General features: G+C 41.1%; 1 protein-coding gene across 2 annotated transcripts in view; it reads left to right on the forward strand.

The window, feature by feature from the left end:
- ryr2a (ryanodine receptor 2a (cardiac)) overlaps positions 1–20,674 on the forward strand; it is a 727,422-nt gene that overhangs the window by 674,914 nt on the left and 31,834 nt on the right. For both annotated transcript variants that reach the window (XM_073050574.1, XM_073050575.1), the window contains 3 exons: positions 365–495; positions 1,525–1,567; positions 3,860–3,993. In XM_073050574.1, the coding sequence (XP_072906675.1) occupies positions 365–495; positions 1,525–1,567; positions 3,860–3,993 (308 nt within the window). The remainder of the gene's footprint in view (positions 1–364; positions 496–1,524; positions 1,568–3,859; positions 3,994–20,674) is intronic.

Here is a 20,674-nt window from a genome sequence, read left to right on the forward strand (position 1 = left end):
TGTGACAGGTCATTAAATTAAAACATTAACCCTATTTCCTTCTCCACAAATACTGCCTGTCCTGCTAGGCCAGATGAAGTGAATTGAAGATGGTGACATAAATAAACTCTTCTTGTCCAAAGGACCTAATTTATCATTTTGCTGTTGTATATCAAACAGAATTCCACAGTTGTTCAAAGCCTTGTTATGTTTATATTGAACCATCAAAAGTGGTGCGAGTTCCACAGCTGGCTTTCTTGCATGGGGTCATAAATGATTCTACAGGCAAATGATTAGACGGTCCGCAGAATGGTGGAACACTGACCATTGAAATTGAGCTGTGACCAAATTCAGATCAGCTTGTTCAATGATTTTGTCCACGCAGGTTCCTCTGGTTATTTTCAAACGAGAGAAGGAGGTTGCCAGGAAGTTGGAGTTTGATGGATTATACATCACAGAGCAACCTTCAGAGGATGACATCAAGGGACAGTGGGATAGATTGGTTATAAACACGCAGTAAGTCACTTTGGTGCAGTTTGACTTTTTGATGCAGTTTTATCGGTGCATGCATAAAAGACAGTAAAAAAATTTGATAAGTGGCTCAGTGGATAGGATGAGAACTAATACCAGATGGATAAGATTAATTTCTTAAGGCTGCCGAATTCCAGGAGAAATGCAGGGAACTGCATCAGGTGCCATACATTGTTATTTTGACTTTACAAAAGACTTTCATTCTGTTATCAAAAGGGACGATGAAGCATCATTTTCAAATTTGGGTAGGCATGGAAAGTTGCCTCCATGTTACTTGTGCTTTTTGAAGCCATGCCAGAACCAATGAGTCTGTAATATACCTGACCTTTGTGCAGAAAGATGAAAACAAGGCTTTTATCATCCTTTTGCTTTGCCATGATGCTGCACCGTACCCGTGGCATTCGTGCTGTTATTGGTGGAGGCCTCCCAACTTCGAAGCATCAGATGGGAATGAGAGCTGGGTGTGAGGACGTTACTCTGCAGTTTGTTTGGCTGGCTAGTGTGAAATTCCAATCTACACTCTAGTTCTATTTACTATTTTCATGTGTCTTAGTTGATGGCTGGTGTAAAATAATATAGAAATTTGATGTAAGTGTGTAAACTGAGATTTTAACGAAAGAGGAACAGACGTCTCCAAATTTTGAAGCATTCAGGTCACATGTATTTTGCAGCATTACCAATAAAATAATTCAGAACTGCAGTGGCATTAATGTGTGTTGGTGGAACCAAGTTTCAGCTGCAGAGAAAAACACCCCAATTAGCTCTGGCTCCTTTAAAGAACAGATACACATTGTCCACACTCGAGAATGTGATCACATCAGCAACTGCTCTGGAAGTCCCCTCCCTTCACCACAATTTAGAAAACAAGGCAATAAATGCACTTTCTTTTAACCTTCCCTGGCATTGAGTCCACATGACAACATCTGCCTGCGGAGTTTGGCATGCTTATAATTTGTTCGATCCGAGCATTGCAGTAGATAAGGATTGATAATAATGCTGCACTCCTTTTTCCAGATCTTTCCCATACAATTACTGGGACAAGTTTGTGAAGAGAAAGGTAAAGACCACTTTCATATCTACACGGTCTGTGATGTTCTTTCATTTTGTTCTCCATGGGTTAACTTTGTGTTAACGCAGGAAAACTCGTCAATTCTTCTGGCTGCAAAGAGCCTGTGCTTATCCTCAAGCCCAATTCCTGGCCTGTAAGGCTTTGGAACCATTTAACGCCATCAGCTGAACTGCAAAGATGAAATAGTACTGGTGAGAATTTATAAGGCATTGGCTCGACCACATTTGCAATGTTGTCAGCAATATTGGGCTCTGTTGGCCTCTGGAGAGGGTCCAGACAAGATTCCGATGAATGATTCAATGGCTTAATGTGAGAGGAACATTTTGATGACCTTGGCCAGTGCTCCAAGGAATCAGAATGAGAATTGGGTTTATTATCACTGACATAGTTCATGCAATTTGTTTTTATGGCAGCAGGATTGCACAAAACATAAAAATTAACTATAAGCTACCATAATAAAATAAACAATTAGTGCAGAAGGGGAATGGTGAGGTAGAGTTCATGGGTTCAGGGACTGTTCAGAAAGCTGATGGTGGAGAGGAAGCAACTGTCCCTAAAACTCTGAGTGGAGGTCTCCAGCTCCTGTACCATCCCCCCCCCCCCCCCCCATTGATAGTTATGGGAAAGAGGGCATGTTCCGGATCATAAGGGACAATATGATGTATGCCACTCTCTTTTGAAGATGTCTTGATGGAGGGGAGGCTTGTGCTAGCTGAGTCTACAAGCCCCTGAAGCTTCTATTGATCCTGTGCTTTGGAGCCTCCACACTAGACAGTAACAGAACCTGTCAGAATGCTCTCCACTGTACATCTATAAAAATGTGCTGACGTTCAGGAGGATGAAGGGGAAATTGCATTGTAGCCTGCCAGGTACTGAAAGTCTGGGAGGGAGCAGATCTGGAGAGGATGCTTCTATTAGTGAGAGAATCTGGAATCTGAGGGCACAAACTCAGAATAAACAGATGTCCCTTTAAAACTGAAATGAGAAGGAATTACTTCAACCAGAGGCTGCTGAATCGGTGGAATTCATTGCTGTATTGTGCTGTAGAGGCCAGGTTACTGGGAGGTTGATATATTTTTGATTGGTGAGAGGGTTAAGGGCTATGGGGAGAAGATGTGAGAATGAGGTTGAAAAGGAAAATTAGCATTGAACGGTGGAGCTGATTCGAGGGCTCAGGGGCCTAATTCTGCTTCTATATCTTTAGCCTGAAAGCACTAAATGTTTGCACTGGTGAATATCACCGGACTAGGAGCTGAAGTTTTGACCCAATCTGTGGGCATTAAGGTAAGCTATGAAAGGGTACCTGAGCAGATTGCCACAGGACATTCCTGCTCCTGCCTCTTCCCCCGAAGCTCCACAGAAAAATTGATCACTTTTTCTTTAATATGTTCTCAGGCTGTGGACCTTGCTGCCATGTAACATCGATTCTCAATTGCCCTGCCGTGATCGTTAGGAGTCAATCACTTAAGTGGATATGGTGGGGTGGGGTGGCAGCATGGTGGTGCAGTGGTCAGCAGAAGACTATTATAATGCCAGCGACCTGGCTTCAATTCCCAGCACCATACCTAAAGGGTTGAACATTCTCCCTGTGACCATGTAGGTTTCCTCCAGGTGCCCCAGTTTCCTCCCACAATCCAAAGACCAGGTTAGTAGATAAATTGGTCACATGGGTGTAATTGGGTGGTGCGCACTCATTGGGCAGGAAGGGCCTGTTACCGTGCTGTATCTTAAAAGATTTACATCTTGCCCAGGTAAATTCCTTTCTAGGAAGGATATTGGACCATTCCCCTTGGGATTGATCAGAGCCAATATGTGATAGTGCAACAGTTTCTCTTTGGAATGACTATCAGCTCCCTCATTATACAATTCAGCTGAAACCATCATAAGGAAAGGAGCCTGCCGGCTGAATGAGGCCAGCCAGCACTTATGCACTAGCAGTAAACATTCTGTCAAAGGAACTCAGTGGATTGAATGGCTTCTGTGGGAGGAAAGCAATTGACAGTGTTTTGGGTCGAAACCCTGCATCAGCACTGAGAATCACAAGGCAAGACAGCAGATATAAAGAGGAGAGGGGGAGGGGTAAGATAGGAGTTGGAGGTGATTGGTGGACTGAGGAAGCGGGTGGGGGTAAGGTGACATTTAACTCTACACGTTGCTTTGGGATTCACTGTATTTCGGGAGTTCTGATAGTCCTGCCGTTATTCTCATTGTAAAGCCTGACACATAATTTAATACAGCACTGGAATATTTTGGTGACAGTTTCTCTTGCTTTACCTGCAGGTCATGGATAAGTATGGAGAATTCTATGGTAGGGATAGGATCAGCGAACTGCTAGGAATGGAAAAAGCTGCTTTAGATTTCAGCGATGCACAAGAAAAGAAAAAGCCCAAGAAAGAGAACTCCTTCTGTACAGTGTGAGTAGAATTTGCATCTACCATGAAATTGTCCAAGTGCAAGGACACATTGATCTATCTCATGTGGATTGGTCCTTCTCTTGAAGTGAGGGAAAACGGAAGGTGAAAGTTTCATTGGAGTGTGCAAACTGGGATCTATTTATTTTTTAAAAAAGTGTATAAAGTGTATATCTTGGGGCCATAAAGATAATGATTTGTTTCATTAGGATATTCAAAAGCAAAATGGCCTTTTTTTCCCCTCTTGATACCAGTATCAAACAACATATGTTGCTGAGTTTCTTAATAGATGCCTGGAAGATTTAATTGAGATTTTTGTTCGGGGGATTATTGTTGCTCTTTGGCAAAGAATGACTTTGTTACAATGGTCCATAGAGGCAGTAAGTCATCTGATATACATGGACAGAGAGTAATGGAGTAGAGGTGGACCCTCCTAATCCACAGCACCACTTACCTCCTAATCCATGAAATGCTGACAGCACCACTTACCTTGTATAAGGGTAATCAGAATTATTTGACTATCAGCACACACTCCAAAACCAGCAAACATTCCCACTGGCTGAACTCCAATCAATAGCAATTTAGTGCACAACCCTTATGCTTGGAATTACTGCTCATGCTTTCAGCTAGAAGCGGCCTTATTAATTCACAAATTTCACCAGGAACTGAACAACATGCTACCATGAAAAATAAGGATGACGGTGTGATTGTAGAAGAGAATCGTAGATAGCAACCTTGTACTCAGTGAAGTCAACCAGAAGCTTCTGAGCAACCAGAATCAGAATCAAATTTAATATCACTGGCATTGTGGCAACAGTACATTGCAACACATGATAACAAAAACTATAAATTACAATATATATAACCAATTGTGCATTTAAATGAAATACTGAGCAAAGTAGAACACTACCACCTCACTACAGGAAGGATGTGGATACTATAGAGAGAGTGCAGAGGAGATTTACAAGGATGTTCCCTGGATTGGAGGTTGTACCTTATGAGAATAGGTCGCGTGAGCTTGGCCTTTTCTCCGTGGAGCGACAGAGGATGAAAGGTGACCTGATAGAGGTATATAAGGCGATGAGAGGCTTTGATCATGTGGATGGTCAGAGGCTTTTTCCCAGGGCTGAAATGGCTAACATGAGGGTGCATAGTTTTAAGGTGTTTGGAAATAGGTACCGAGGGGATGTGAGGGGTAAGTTTTTCACACAGAGAGTGGTGAGCTCAGGCAGTGGTGTTGAAAGCAGATACAATAGGGTCTTTTAAGAACCTCGTGGATAGGTACATGAAGTTTAGTAAAATAGGGGGCTATGCGCTAGGGAAATTCTATGCAGTTTCTGGAATAGATTACATGGTTGGCACAACATTGTGGGCTGAAGGGCCTGAATTGTGCTGTACATTTCTATGTTCTGTGTTACTACCAATACTACGGGTGGTTGTCCGTTGTATCTGATGTAGACAGGGAAGCTGTGTGGAAGAGTCTTTAAAGTGGTAAAGCTGTTGCACTGGGGCAGTTCCACTCTCTCCACCTCAGAAGTGCGGGTCCAGAGGTATGAGCAAACATCACAACTGGAGCCTTCTTTGGTTGCAGTGAATGACCATGACTTCTGTGCCTTATCATGCCCTTCACTCCACAAAGCATTGCAGGACCGCCCTCCTGGCCATTGGAACTCACTGTAGATCTCATCTGCTCAGTCTGCCAGAGCTGACTTCGCATGCTAGGACAGGCATGTCCCTATCTCACCGGGGTATGAAGCCGCCGGCTACCCTCACCTGATTTAGCCCGCCTGTTGACACGGCATACTGGGGTGTGGCCACTGTCATATGCAAACAGTGTCATGGAGCCACAGATGAGAGCTGAGTATCCATGGGGGGGTGGGGGGCAAAGGTACCATTCAAAATGATTGTCAATACCTTCAAATTCTTCATAGCTGCTGACTTATTGAAGTAGTGAAATTGTTTCATTTTCACTCACGGCTGTTTCTGGCATCTCCAAGTCTCAATGTTTGAAACTGCAGTGTGCAAAACAGTTTTGAATTTTCTCACTGCTTATTTCTCACCAACTAATAGTGACAAAGATCATTGCTTTTTGAACACAAACACATGCAACTGACACTATTTTAGAAACTGTTCACTCTAAGCACAGTGTAGCATCTTATCGGCTACACAAGTCTGCACGACTGATGCTAGTTAGTACCTGTCTGGAAGTCTCTTGCCCAATTAAGAGGCATCATGTCCCAAATAAACACAGGGAATCACGGTAATTTTCTCAATTAAATAGTAGTGCAAAAAGAGAGGAAAAAATGCTGAGATAGTGTTCATGGTCCATTCAGAAATCTGATGGCAGATGGACAAAGCTGTTTCTGAAATATTGAATGTGCTATCTTCAGGCTTCTGTACCTCCTTGTTGGTGATAAAAATGAGAAGAGGGCATGTCCTGGGTGGTGGGTTTATTAATGATGGATGCCAGCATTTTGAGACATCTCCATCTGAAGGTGCCCTGGACGCTGGGGAGGCTAGTGCCCATGATGGAGCTGGCTGAGTTTACAATCTTCTGCAGCCTTTTCAGATCCTGTGCAGTGGCCCCTCTGTACCACACGGTGATGCAGCCAATTAGACTGCTCTTCATGGTACATCTGTAGAAATTTGCAAGTGCCTTTGAAGACATACCAATTCTCTTCAAACTCCTAATGAAATATAGCTGTTGCTTTGGCTTCTTTGTAATGGTATCAGTATGTCGTGCCCAGGACAGATCCTCAGATATTGACACCTGATAACTAGAAACTGCTCCCGTTCCCACTGCTGATCCCTCGATGAGGTATGTATTCTCTTAATTTCCCCTTCCTGAGGCCCACAATCAATTCCTTTGTCTTGCTGGTGTTGAGTGAAAGGTTGGTACAAAAGACAGCATGAAATGACAGACAGCATCTCCCTTTGTCAATTTTCATGCATTTCCCAGATGGATGAGAAAATGGTGACTTTAGCTTAGCAGATTCTTATGATGCTATTTATCTAATTCACTGAAAAATTGGTGGGTTGATGTTTAGGAGTAGACAATCTCCTGGTGGCAATGCACTCTCAAGGATAAACTTTGTACTCCATATAGTTTTACATGTAATAGAAATTTGCTGTGGTGTATTCATCAGTGTGTGACATGCAACACCAACAGCAAAATTCAACATTATATAAAAATAAAATTAGATGTTACGGAATAGGATGTGCATAAATACCAGTATGTATTTACAGCATAAACAACTTTATTAAAAAGTGGTTTAAAGTGTTTTCTGTGTTGTGCAGTGACTGAGGTAATAGAGGGCAAGCTCTCTAGAACGATTGATCAGATTAACTTCCTGGGTGAAGAAACTTTTAAGATTGTGATATTTTTGTTTTAATAGCTCTATAGCATTTTCCAGAAGGAAGCTTTTGGAAAAACCTGCTCGCAAGGTGGGTAGTGTCCAATGATTTTTCTGGCCCATGTCTTTGTCCTTGACAATCCTGTGGTGATGGTAGATTGCAGCCAATTACCTGTTCTGCTGATCTGACAGTCGTTTTCGTCTATTGTCAGAGGAAGCCACACCAAACCAGAAAGTCTAATGCCTCTCTACCTTTTAGCTGCTTCATGCCTTAACAAATTGCTTCGCTTCCTGTTGTAGGTGCCATTCTAAATATTAATCGCTTCTTTTGTCCTTCCAACACTTGTTGGCATCTCCATTTAGGTAGGCTGGATAGAATGACTGAGGTATGCCCTTGTTTGCCCCATATTGTTCACCAGCTGGAGATGATGATTTATCCAAAGCAGGAGCACTGCAAAGCTCACAGGTCACAGCAGAGCCAAGATTAAGCATGATCCAATTTTTTGTGCTGACATGGTCATATACAAATTCTATAAAGTATCAAGTCTGTCCTTCACTTGAATACAACAACTGAGGTTTGATTTCCATGCAAAGCAGTTATTGATGTTACTTTAATAGTTCAATAATTCAAAAGGAATGATACACACTAATTAACTCCCAGAATGAGGCAGATTAGGAATAATTGGTTATATGTTTTTGTGTGACTTCATTACAAATATTTGATGGGATATGGACACAAGAGATACTGATGCTGGAAACCTATAGCAATGCACACAATGTGCTAGAGGAGCTCAGTTGGTCAGGCAGCATCTGTGGCTGGGAATAAAGAGTTAACATTTTAGCTAAGACCTTTCACCTGTCCTGATGAATGGTCTGGACCAGAAGCATCGAATGCTTATTCCCATCCATTGGTGCTGCCTGACCTGCTGAGCTCCTCCAGCACATTGCCTGTATTGCATTTGATAAGATGTACTTTGATCTGAATGTTCATCGAAATTTTCAGTTGAATGAAGTCTTCTGGATTAAAAGTTAATGCATCAAATCCTTTTTTATAATTTTGAATGTTTTGGTGTCAATGAATATGTTAACAGACATTGTTTGTTCACTCACATGATGTTTTAATGTTTCTGCATGAATCTGAGCATAGAATAAAACTACCTAAAGATTCTATTGCCCTGCAATGACTTTATGGTTATATTAGGATCTCATCGGACTGCAGTAAAAGTGATGTTACTGCGGTCTATAAAAATGTTTGAACTAATTAGTTATTGACTCTAACACTGACACTGGTGAGGATATTTCAGAACGTGGTTAGGAGTTAACCATCTCAATGGGTCTTGAGTCACACATATAAGAAACAAGAACAGGTGTGGACTTATTGGCCCCTTGAACTTACTCCTCCATTCAATTCAAGTATGGCACAACACAACTTCCCTACTTTCTTCCCAGATCTCTTGACTGTCTTCTGGTGCTCTGCCTTGAAAATACTCAGGTCCAGCCTCCACAGATCCCTGAAGTAGAGAGTTCCAAAGATTCACAACACCCCAAGGAAAGAAATTCTTCTTCATTGCTCACTTGAATAGGTGAGCCCTTATTCGAAACCTATGTCCCAAATCATAATTCTGCCACTAGGGAAAACATAATCTCAGCACCATTCAGTTAAACCTCCTCAGAACTTTGCATATTACAATTAAGATCACCTCACCTCTCATTCTTCCTCATTTCACCGAGCTTGGGAAACCTGCTCAGGTAATCATCGCTCAGCGGCTTGTTCATCCTATGAATGTGCTGAGCGAATCTTCTCTGCCTCTAATTCAAGCACATCCTTCCTTAAATACAGAGACCAAAACTATACCTTGTACTCTATCGGTGCACTCTCATAAATCCCTCGGAAAGCAGCATCAAGACTTCCCTACTTTTATACAACATTCTCATTGCAGGCAGTGGTGTGGAGAGACTTCTACCAAAGGAAGTGTAAAGCGCTCCTTCCCTCTGCTAGTCTACAAGTCACCCTTGGACATAGTGTAGCACCAGCTTAGAACACCCCCCCCCCCCCCCCCCGACCCGATCATGGTCATGTGAAGCCATGGGAGCAGGTGGATGATTATGTGACCACTGATGCCAGGCAGACAATCTCTGAAGAGTATTGATAATGACTGGGGTCACCTGTCTTGTAAAGATACTACCCAGAAGAAGGCAATGGCGAATAGCTTCTGTTGAAAAATTTTCCAAGAACAATCATTGTCATGAGACCATGATCCCGTACATCATATGACATGACACATGATGATGATGGCTCCTTGTTAATTTTCAATAACATTCCTTGCCTGAATACTTTTCTTTAAATCTCATTCACGAGGGCTCCTAAATCCCTCAGTGCCATAAAATGTTGTAGTCCTACTCTGTTTTATAATGATTTGTCTTGTAAATCTCCTTTTGAAGTGGATAATACCATATTTTACTGCACATTACTCAACCTGTCCATTTGTTAAACCTGTCTACAGACACCCTGTTCCCCTAACAATTTGTTAACCATCTGCCCTTATACATCTATTTTCCTTCTGTCCCTAATATGGATTATAAATAACTGAGACTATCTCAGGGATTAGTCTGGTGAACCTTTTCTGAACTCCCTCCATTGCAAGGATTGTCTCTCTCACCTGACGGGAGGGTGACAGTAGTGCAAAACTACACACAGTACTGAGTGTTTTTACGAAGACCTTGTATGATCTTCCTCTCACTGTGTAGATCTGACCCTCGTGAATGGAAAGCTATCTTCTTCTGTCCTGCATATATATAAAAAGAGGTCCTGCCAAGGTATGCACATGCCCTGCTTTAATTTCTTGTTCTGGGTGTAAAACATCCCAGAAGCTGTTTCAAGCTGGATTTTAGCCCATTTTGAGATTTTATTTTTTTCTTTGCAGGAACCTACCTGGCCATCAATATTCAATGCAGTCATTTCTTAGCACAGCAGAAATAGGTGTAATTCTTTAATGCTTTAAAACATTTCATCATAAAAATGTGTTAATCCTTTCCTGATCCCAAGATATTAATATTGAATTTGTTCTTTACTAGTTCAGAAAAAAAGTATCTTCTTTAGTGTAATGAAACCTCTGCAATTCCTTTGATTATGTTTCATAATACAATCAAATGAGCCTCTCTTTTATAGTTCATGGTCTTTCTAGACTGGCACATACTTATGAGTACGAACTACATTTGAAGTTATATACCCCGTTAATATTTATTCTAGAAAGAAAACGAACCAAATAACTTGTTCAATTATTTGTTAGGATTCAACTCAATTTGCAGAACAATGCTAATATTAACAACCACTTTGAAATCCCTTCACAGTACAGAGACCTGGTGCATGTTTTCATAGACAAGATTTTCAAAGTTGCTTGAGAATGGGACCATAGCAGTTAATGGCAAAACCCAATTAAATTGTTGAAAAGCGATGTTCTCCTTTTATTTTTGTAAGAAATGTTCTTTCATGTTTGTGATTTGGTCTGCTCAATGATAAACATTGAAATTATCCCTGTGAATTCCTTTGAGTTTTATTTGGTTGATCCTTCAAAGCATATTAATCTGACGGTTTCTTATTTCAAAATTCTTTAATGCCATTTCCAGTCCACAAATATAAAGGGGAACGAAGTAATTTTTATCTGATGCAGCACAAAAAAACACAATAAGATAAAGAACACAATAATAATTTTAAAAGCACAAAATATGAATATGTAAGATAGCTTATATACATAGATTGAGTGGTGGTTGGGGATGTGGAAAGTGGATTGGTGGGTGGAGTGTCGATCAGCCTTACTGTTACGGTAAAGTAACTGTTTTTCAGTCTGGTGGTCCTGGCAGGAATGCTTACATATCCTCTACTTTGATGGGAGTGAGACAAATAGTTCATGAGCAGTGTGGGTGGGATCCTGCATGATATTACCTGCCCCTTTCTGGCTCCTTTGAATGTCCTTGATGATGGGTAGGCACTGGGCAGTTTTGACTACCTGTTATAGAGTCTTACTTTCCATCGCAGTACAGTTTCCACACCATGCAATGATGCAACTTGTTAGGATGCTCACTACAGCGCAGCCAGGTTCCTTCAGTTTAATGTTTGGATTTAACCAATTAAAAATGATAAGTTAGCAACTGCAGTGTATGATTCAAATTCAGTGCATGTCTAAGATTGTTTCAGTTTGAGTTTTTGTTGATTTATTGAAGGGACATGGACTGCAGTGTAAGCCAGCATTTAATTGCCAACCCTTATTGCCACTGAGAAGAACAGAGCACTTGTTGAAACCTAACGATTATATTTATTTATTTAGAGATACAGCATGGAACAGGCCTTTCCAGCCCAATGAGCTGCATCCTTCAGCAACCAACCTACTTAACACTAGCCTAATCACAGGACAATTTAGAATGACCAATGAGCCTAGTAACTGGTATACCTTTGGACCATAGAACGAAACTGGAGCACCCGGAGGAAACCCGCACAGTTACAGGGAGAATGAACCAACTCCTTATCGAAGGTGCTGGAACTGAAGTTCAGAATGCCTGAGCTGGAATAGCATTGCACTAACAGATGTGCTGCAGTGGCGCCCAGCTACTTGTGACTGATCAGTTGTTGAATGAAAGCAATAGGACTCGAAAGCCAAATTTCAGAAGAATTTGACTCCTGAATGTCATTATACCAGGCAAACAACTGAGGGCCTGTTTCTACATCCTTGGTCCATGAATAAACAGGCATAAAATTCGTGAATGTTCAAATTCCACAACATAAAACACATTACTCATCAGCAACCTTACTCTGTTTCTTGATTTTACACAAGCTGAAACTTTGCTATTGCCTTTGAAGATTCAACATAATTATTCATGACGTTTATACATATTTCTTCAAGACATTTTAAAACAAAAACAACTCTTAAGAGCCACAGCTTAATTTTATTTAAGATGAATAACTGGAGAACGTGTATATGTCAACGTTAGCGATCCCTGGGAGGAGTTTTAATTCTGCTGCATCCTCCCACCTCCCATGCCAGCTCACTGAGCATCTGTTCGTTAAAATGCTTTGAAGAACATTGGCACTGAAATTTGGCAGTGCCAATACTTACCTAAACACATCACTAAACAAAGTTCAAAGTAAATTTATTATCAAAGTACATGTATGTCACCCTGAGATTCAGTTTCTTGCGGTCAATAACCACAGGATAGTAGGACTTCCTCCCTTCAATAAAGCTAGATGACTCTGCCAAGTTAGTAACAGAATATACCAAGTTTATATAAAAGTACAAATGACCTTCCATCTCTCTTTTAGAGGCATGTGAAAATTAAAAAACCTTCTTCAGTTATTATTTTTATCAAATTAATTATTTCCGGTTTTCTTGGTTTTCCTTCAGTGATTGTTGTGTTGCTTCAAATGATAAAGTTCAAATCCTTACCGAGGTATCAGATAACTGGGTCTAATATAGGCTTATGAAAATTGAGCTTGTTTTTCCCTTGAGATCATCGCAACTCTATTAAATCATGCTGATTTATTTGGAAATGGATCATCACATTTCAATATAAAGTGTTCCTTTCAAAGTAAAACTGCCAATTTTTTTTTTGCTTAACCAGCTCTTAAAACAAATCCATATACAAGTGCAGAGTTGCGAATTGTCAGCCATTTTGTTTTTAAATAATGAACAATTTTATTCCTTTTGGTTATGATTTTCATTATTTCATAAGTATCTTTAATTAACAGTGTCTAGGGTTCTTTATAGGGTTCTTTAGTGTTTGAAGAGCCCAGTAAATATGATTGGTACAGATGGGTACTAGATGGTTGACATGGGCATGGCATGTCAAAGAGCTAGTGTCTGTGCTTATATGACGCTACACCTCTTGCAGAGGACATGGAACTTATCATCAACAGTCACCTACATTTAGTAGTTGCTCTGAGAAGCCAGAGATTTATTTCTTGCATAATAACTATTATTGTAGAAGTTGATTTTAACTTTTCACTTATTGACTGGGAGCCCTATACTGTAAAATATACTGGAATTTAGAATTATTTGGGGAACCTCATTGAAACCTTCTCTCTTCAGTTGTCCATCGGAATCCGATGACGACATCCACTCTTTTAACGGTGAGATCTTTGGTGACTGTACAGTCCTATCCTGGACCCACAAGCTCTATTGCAGGTGGGACATGTATATGTGGTAGAGGTGGTAGTGATGGCAACCATGGCAACCATGGCTGCATTTCTCCTGGCTCTCTTCTGCTGTCTTCAGGTTGTTCTTTTCATCTCCAGAATACAAACCCTGTCCCTACACAGCTGTCGCCAAGTGTTACAGTCAGCCACAACATCTTTCAGGTCCTCAGGTCTGATTTTGCACTTCCTTAAAGCATTCTTCATCTGATCCTTATACTGTAAAAGGACTAGATGTGAATAGAATTTGTCAAATGTGTTCAGTCTAGTATAGACTATAGGGAAGTCCCACTGAGAGAATGTGTGACATTAGATCTGCTATTAGGGAATGAGGCAGGGCAGGAGACAGAAGTTTGTGTAGGGGAATACTTTGCATCCATTGACCACAATGCCATAAGTTTCAAAGTAAATATGCAAAAAGATGGGTCTGGTCCACTGATTAAGATTCTAAATTGGAGAAAGGCTAATTTTGATGGTATCATAAATGATCTGGCAAGTGTCAATTGGGACGGTGTTTTCTGAGAAAGGTGTATTTGGAAAGTGGGAGACCTTTAAAAATGAAATCTTGAGAATAGAAAGCTTGTATGTGCCTCTCAGGTAAAGATAACAAGTCTGAGGAAGTTTAGTTTTTAAGGGATATTGAGGCCCTGGCTAAGAGGGAAAAAAAAGGTGAAGAGCGATGCAGGTATAGGCAAGTAGGTACAAATGAGGTGCTTATAAAGTGTAAGAAATGCTAGGGAACACTTATAAAAATCAGGAAGGCATGAAGTTACTCTAGCAGACAAGGTGAAAGAGAATCCTAAGGGATTCTCCAGATTGCAAGGGACAAAATTGGTCCTCTGGAAGTCCAGAATGGTAATCCATGTGTGGAGCTAAAACAGATGAGGGAGATCTCTACATGCATTCTTTGCATCTGTATTGACTCAGGAGATGGATTCAGAGCGGCATCAAATTCATGAACCCTGTACAGATTGCAGAGGAGGAGATATTTGCTACCCTGAAGCAAATCACAGTGGATATATCCCTAGGGCCTGACAAAGTGTTCTCCCGACCCCTATGGGAGGCAAGTGCAGAAATTGCCTGGGCCCTAGCAGAGATATTTAAAACATCCTTAGCGACAGGAGAGGCACTGGGGGGTTGGCAGATAACCAGTGGTGGTCTGCTGCTTAAAAAAGGCACTAAACAGAAATAGGAAGTTATAGGCCAGTGAGTCTAACGCCAGCTGTGGGAAAGTTATTGGAAAGTATTCTAGGGACTGGATATAGAAGGATTTGGACAGACATGGACTGATTAAGGACAGTCAGCATGGTTTTGTGTGTTGTTGGTCATGTCTGACCGATAGAATTTTTCAAGGAAGTTTGAGGAAATGTATGATAATGCATTTTGGTAAAAGGAACAATAGTGCGGACTATTATCTAAACGGGGAGAAGTTTAAATATCAGAGGTGCAAAGAGGCTCAGGAGTCCTCATGCAAGAATCCCAGAAGATTAAGTTACAGGTTGAGTCTGTGGTAAAGAAGTTAAATGTAATGTTGGCATTTATTTCAAGGCAAATAGAATATAAAAGCAAGAAGACACTAGTCAGGCTGCACTTTGAGTATTGTCAACAGTTTTAGGTCCCATGTCTCAGAAAGGATGTGTTGCCATTGCAGAGAGTCCAGAGGATTTTCATGAGGATAATTCCAGGAATGAAGGAGTTAATATATGTGTCTTTGGCAGCTTTGGAATTTAGAAGTATTTGGGGGAATCTCAGTGAAACATACCGAATGTTGTAAGGACTAGGTAGAGTGGATGTGGAGAGTACATTTTGTTTGGTGGGGGTATCCAGAACTAGAGGGCACAGCCTCAGAACTGAGGGGCAACCCTTTAGAACAGAGGTAAGGAGGAATTTTTTTTTAGCCAGAGAGTAGTAAATCTGTGGAATGCTCTGCCATAGACTGCAGTGGAGGCCAAGTCCATGTGTATATTTAAGGTGGAAGTTGATCATTTCCTGATTGGTCAGGGTGTCAAAGGATATGACAAGAAAGCAGGTGTAAGGGATCTGGGATCAGCCATGATAGAATAACGGAGCAGACGCAATGGGCTGAATGGCCTAATTCTGCTCCTGTGTCTTAAGATCTTATGGTCTTTTAGTTACCATGTGTGGATGAAGGCAAGGCAGTGGATGTTGTCTACGTGGACTTCAGTATGGCACTTGACAAGGACCCACATGGGAGGCATGTCAAGAAGATTCAGTCACTCACCATTCAGGATGAGGTAGTAAATTGGATTAGACATTGGCTTTGTGGGAGAAGCCAGAGAGTGGTAGTTTATGGTTGCCTCTCTGACTGGAGGCCTGTGACTAGTGGAGTGCCGCAGGGATTGGTGCTGGGTCCTTTGTTGTTTGTTATCTAGATCAATGATCTGGATGATAGTGTGGTTAACTGGATTAGCAAACCTGCAGATGACACAAAGATTGGGGCTAGAGTGGACAGTGAGGAAGGCTGTCATGGCTTGCAGATGGATCTGCATCAGCTGGGAAGATGGAAGAAAAATGACAGATGGAATTTAATTCAGGCAGGTGTGAGGTTTTGTACTTTGGTAGGATTAACCAGGGTAGGTCTTACCCAGTGAACGGTAGGGAACTGAGGAGTGTGGTAGAACAAAGGGATCTGGGAATACAGGCACATAATTCATTAAATGTGATGTCACATAGGATCATAAAGAAAGTTTTTGGCACATTGGCCTTCATAAAACAATGTATTGAATATGGAAGATGTTATGTTGAAGTTGTATAAGGCATTGGTGAGGCCTCATTTAGAGTATTGTGTGCAGTTTTGTTCATCTGCAAGAGAAATATAAATAGGATTGAAGGAGTGCAAAGAAAGTTCATAAGGATGTTGCCAGGCTTGGAGGACTTGATTTATAAGGAAAGATTGAATAGATTAGGATGTATTCTTCGGAACCTAGAAGACTGAGAGGAGATTTGATAGAGGTATACAAAATTATGAGGGGTATAGATAGGGTATAGACAAGCAGGCTTTTTCCACTGAGTTTGGGGGGACGACAACCAGAGATCATAGGTTAAGCGTGAAAGGTGAGAAGTTTAAGGGGTACATAAGGAAAACTTCTTCACTCAGAGGGTCACGGGCATGTGGAATGAGCTTGATTTCAACGTTCAAGAGAAGTTTGGATAGCTACATGGATAGTAGGGTTAGTAGTGCAGGTCATTGGGGGGGAGACAGTTTAAATGGTTTCAGCATGGATCAGATGGGCTGAAGGGCATGTTTCTGTACAGTACTTCTCTATGACTTTGTGATAACTGTTTATAACCAAGTGGTTTGCTAAGCCCTTTCATTGGCCATTAAAAACAACTATTTGCAGTCCAGATGCAGTGTTGATTATGGAAAATTCGTGAACTCCAGTTCCATTTCTAGAAAAATCTAAAGGTTTTCATGATAATCATTCTTCCCTGATTTCAATGAATAAATTCTATATTTTATTGGATACTGCATCATGACATTGATTTGTTCTTACAACATTTCAGTCACTTAACCAGCTAGCTGGCCTTGGCTTCTAATAGCTAATATTATGTCTATTTGAGTCACAGAGACCACCATTAGAATTCACTGTAGTGTACGATATTCTTATTATTCAATTTAGATTTAAAGGGGACATGAGGGGCAATTTTTCATACAGAAGGTGGTGGATATGTGAATTGAGCTGACTGAATAAGAGCTGTGGTGGGTACTATCATAACAAAACGGAAATGTGTACAGGTACATGAATAGAAAAAGGTTTAGAGGGATATGGGCCAACCACAGACAACTGAGACCAGCTCGGGTAAGAATTATTTTGGCAGAGACAAATTGGACCAATGGGCTTGTTTCTGAGCTGTTTAACTCTGAGTCCATGATTCTAAATTCAATGGCCATGTCATAAACCACCGAAATCCATGGTGATCTCACAAAGTGACTGAATTCACATAACAGAGCTAAGCCGTAAGGAGCAGAGCAATCTTAACATTTCAGAGCTTGTTTGTTTCTAACATGAGTGTAGCACAAGGAATGCCTGAATTGCAGGCGATCATCATTGCTAGTCCAGATTGATGGCATCAAAGAGTAACTTACTTACCATCAACTTGGCCTTATTTTTTCAGATTTGTTTTTCAAAATGTGGACATCAATAGTGAGGGCAGCGCACCTGCATTCCCCCTGAACAGAATGGCTTGGTATAACATTTCACTCAACAACGTTTCTGTTGGTCTCGTTATACATTGGTTGAAATGGTGAGGACTTTAAATTTTCTCCCCCAAAGAAATTCCAGCTTCAAGATTCAAGTACATTTATTATCACAGAATGTATAAATTATACAACCTTGAGATTTGCTTGCTCACAGGTCGCCACAAAGCCAGAAACCTGAAGGAACCCAATTTAAAGAAAAAAAGAATAAAAATAAAAATAAAAAACAACACCAGATGCGCATGAGAAAGAAAAAAAAATACAAACCATGCAAACAATTGAAGTAAACAACAACACTCCAAACCAAAATTGAGTTGACAGGTCTGAACCCAGAATAGCCTGGAGTCGGCTCAAAGCCTCGCTTATCAGTTCATCGTATTAATGGGCACAGAGCACAGCGACTGGGGCACTCTTTCTCACCTCAGCACCATGGAGACAGCGACTGGGGCACTCTTTCTCACCTCAGCACCATGGAGACAGCGACTGGGGCACTCTTTCTCACCTCAGCACCATGGAGACAGGAGTGACCATCGCAGAGAATGAGCGAAATCGGCTCTCGTCCCAGATCCTGACACCCTGTCTTTTCAGTCTATCTGGGCTGGCGTTTAAATTGACCAAACAACGGACAGTGAAAAGCTCTGGAGCACTGCAAGGAGGAGTAAAAACTGCAGAGAGTGTGTGAAATCGGCTCTCAACTCCGATCTGGGCTGGAATTTAGTTTGTCTAAACGACGCATTTTACCTCACACTAAGACTCAGGTACTGCTGTTACGAAAGGCTCCAGGCGTAGACTACACTACCCAGCAACTCACTCTGGTCCCAGATGTTGTGTTCCAGCCCAAAGCCACTCTCAAGCTCTTCAAGTCAGCTCATTACCCAGAGCAATCCAACCTCACACCTGGGCCAGTTTGGTGGGCATTGGAACTCTATCTGCATTGATTCTGTAACACACCATCTCAGCTCCTCATCTGCCCCTTCACTGTTGGCAGCAATAGTTTAACACAAGTTACCTCAGAAAAAGTACTTTTAGCAATGTTTTTAGTCAGACTTCTTTTCTTTTTAACTACCAGAGTACAGTCGCATCCGTTCGGTAGCACCATCTTAACCAGGCAGGTAGGTTTCCAGTTTGGGGTGTGGTACACTCTTTCCACTGATTCCATGAGGTTTCTGTGGCTCCTGATGGATGGCTTTGAGGTTCTCAATACCATGCCAATACTCCTCCCTTTGAGTGGTCAATAATCATTGACTTGAAGGAAGCAATGGCACGTTGCCTTTCTTTAAGGAAGCTTAGAGGACATTACATGAATCCAGCCAGTAATCTCTTTCCATGACAGAACTTAGAATAGAACATCAGATTCTGACACCTGTTGTCAGGCTGTTGTTAGTGGTGAGGTATGAAATGGCCAAGCCAGCGATAGTTCAGTGACATAGCTTTGTTTGGTTTCAGTCTTCACAGAGGCTGGTTCTGTTGTAAACCCTTTTGTTAGTATCATGGTCTACAGGCTTTTGTAGAGGAAACAGAAAATAAAGATGAATTTCTGTGAGCAGCTGAATTTGAAGTGGACTCTGTACAGACCTGAAAGAGTCAAAGGCTTTACTGAGGTCAAAGTGCTACCAATGGTAAAATAAGGAGAGAATGGATAGGCTGGGGCTATGTTTTTTTTTTCCTGGTGTGCAGGAAGCTGAGGTATGTCTTTATAGAGATATACTGTATAAAATCATGAGGATCTTGGATAATGTCTTTTCTCCTAGGATAGGGAGATTTTTAAAGTGAAAGGTTATGTGGTGTATGTTTTCCACATAGGGAGTGTTGGATTTATGGAAGAGGAGGTGAGTACAACTATGAACTTTAGAAGGTGCTTATGCAGGTGCATGAATAGAAAAGACTTTGAGAGATAGGAACCAAACACAGGAAAAAGAGACTATTTCAGATGGGAAACTTTGTTAGCATGAGTGTTAAGCCAGAGGTAATATTCCAGTTTTAAAATTTGCTTTCTTTTAGAGATCCCTTCTAATCTTCACTTTTCCTTTGTTCACCCTCTCCACTAACCCTACAAAACCCCGAAGTCTCGGTATTTTAATTCCCGGCCTTTATCCCTGCACCTGAAGGAATTGTTTATTTGTGTTTGCAGTATCTATTTCCATTATGGCCTTTATCCCATCTCCCAATGGCCTTATCTGTGCCAGAATGAGGTTTAATATGACAAACGTATATTATGAAATTTGTTATTTTGTGGTTGTTGCAGCAGTATAGTGCAATACCTTAAAAAATGCAAATTACACTAAGAAATATATATACCCAGGCTATATCTTCAGAGATGTTGACACCCAAGAACTTGAAATTACTCACTCCTTCCATCCTGATGTGTTTTCCCTTGACTTCTCCTTCCTGAAGTCCACAATTAATTCCATGATCTTATTAATACTGAACGTAAGGGTTTTTGTCCTCATTTTCTCTAGTGTATCAGCATAAAAATTCTATTTTGCCGCCTCACCTATGAGGGGTGATTGACACGTTTGTGGTCTAAGGTAGAAGGAGTCAATTTTAGAAAACCTAGCACATTTATTTTTCAACATAGTCCCCTCCTACATGTACACACTTAGTCCAGTGGTCGTGGAGCATGCGGATCTTGGACCTCCAGAAAGTGTCCACAGACGGGTGAATGATAGGTTTGTGGCCTAAGGTAGAAGGAGATGAGTTATACAGCGCTCGTTACATGCACATGCAGGTCAACTCTTTGAGTGATTATGCAGAAGGTTTGAAGTTCATAACTCATCTCCTTCTACCCTAGGCCGCAACCTTATCAATCACCCCTGTTGTGGACACTTTCTGGAGGTCTAAAATCTGTATGCTCCACGACCACTGGACTAAGTGTGTAAATGTAAGAGGGGACTATGTTGAAAAATAAATGTACTAGGTTTTCTAAAA

This window comes from Hemitrygon akajei, chromosome 7 (assembly GCF_048418815.1).
Source record: "Hemitrygon akajei chromosome 7, sHemAka1.3, whole genome shotgun sequence".
Taxonomy (NCBI): Eukaryota; Metazoa; Chordata; class Chondrichthyes; order Myliobatiformes; family Dasyatidae; genus Hemitrygon; species Hemitrygon akajei.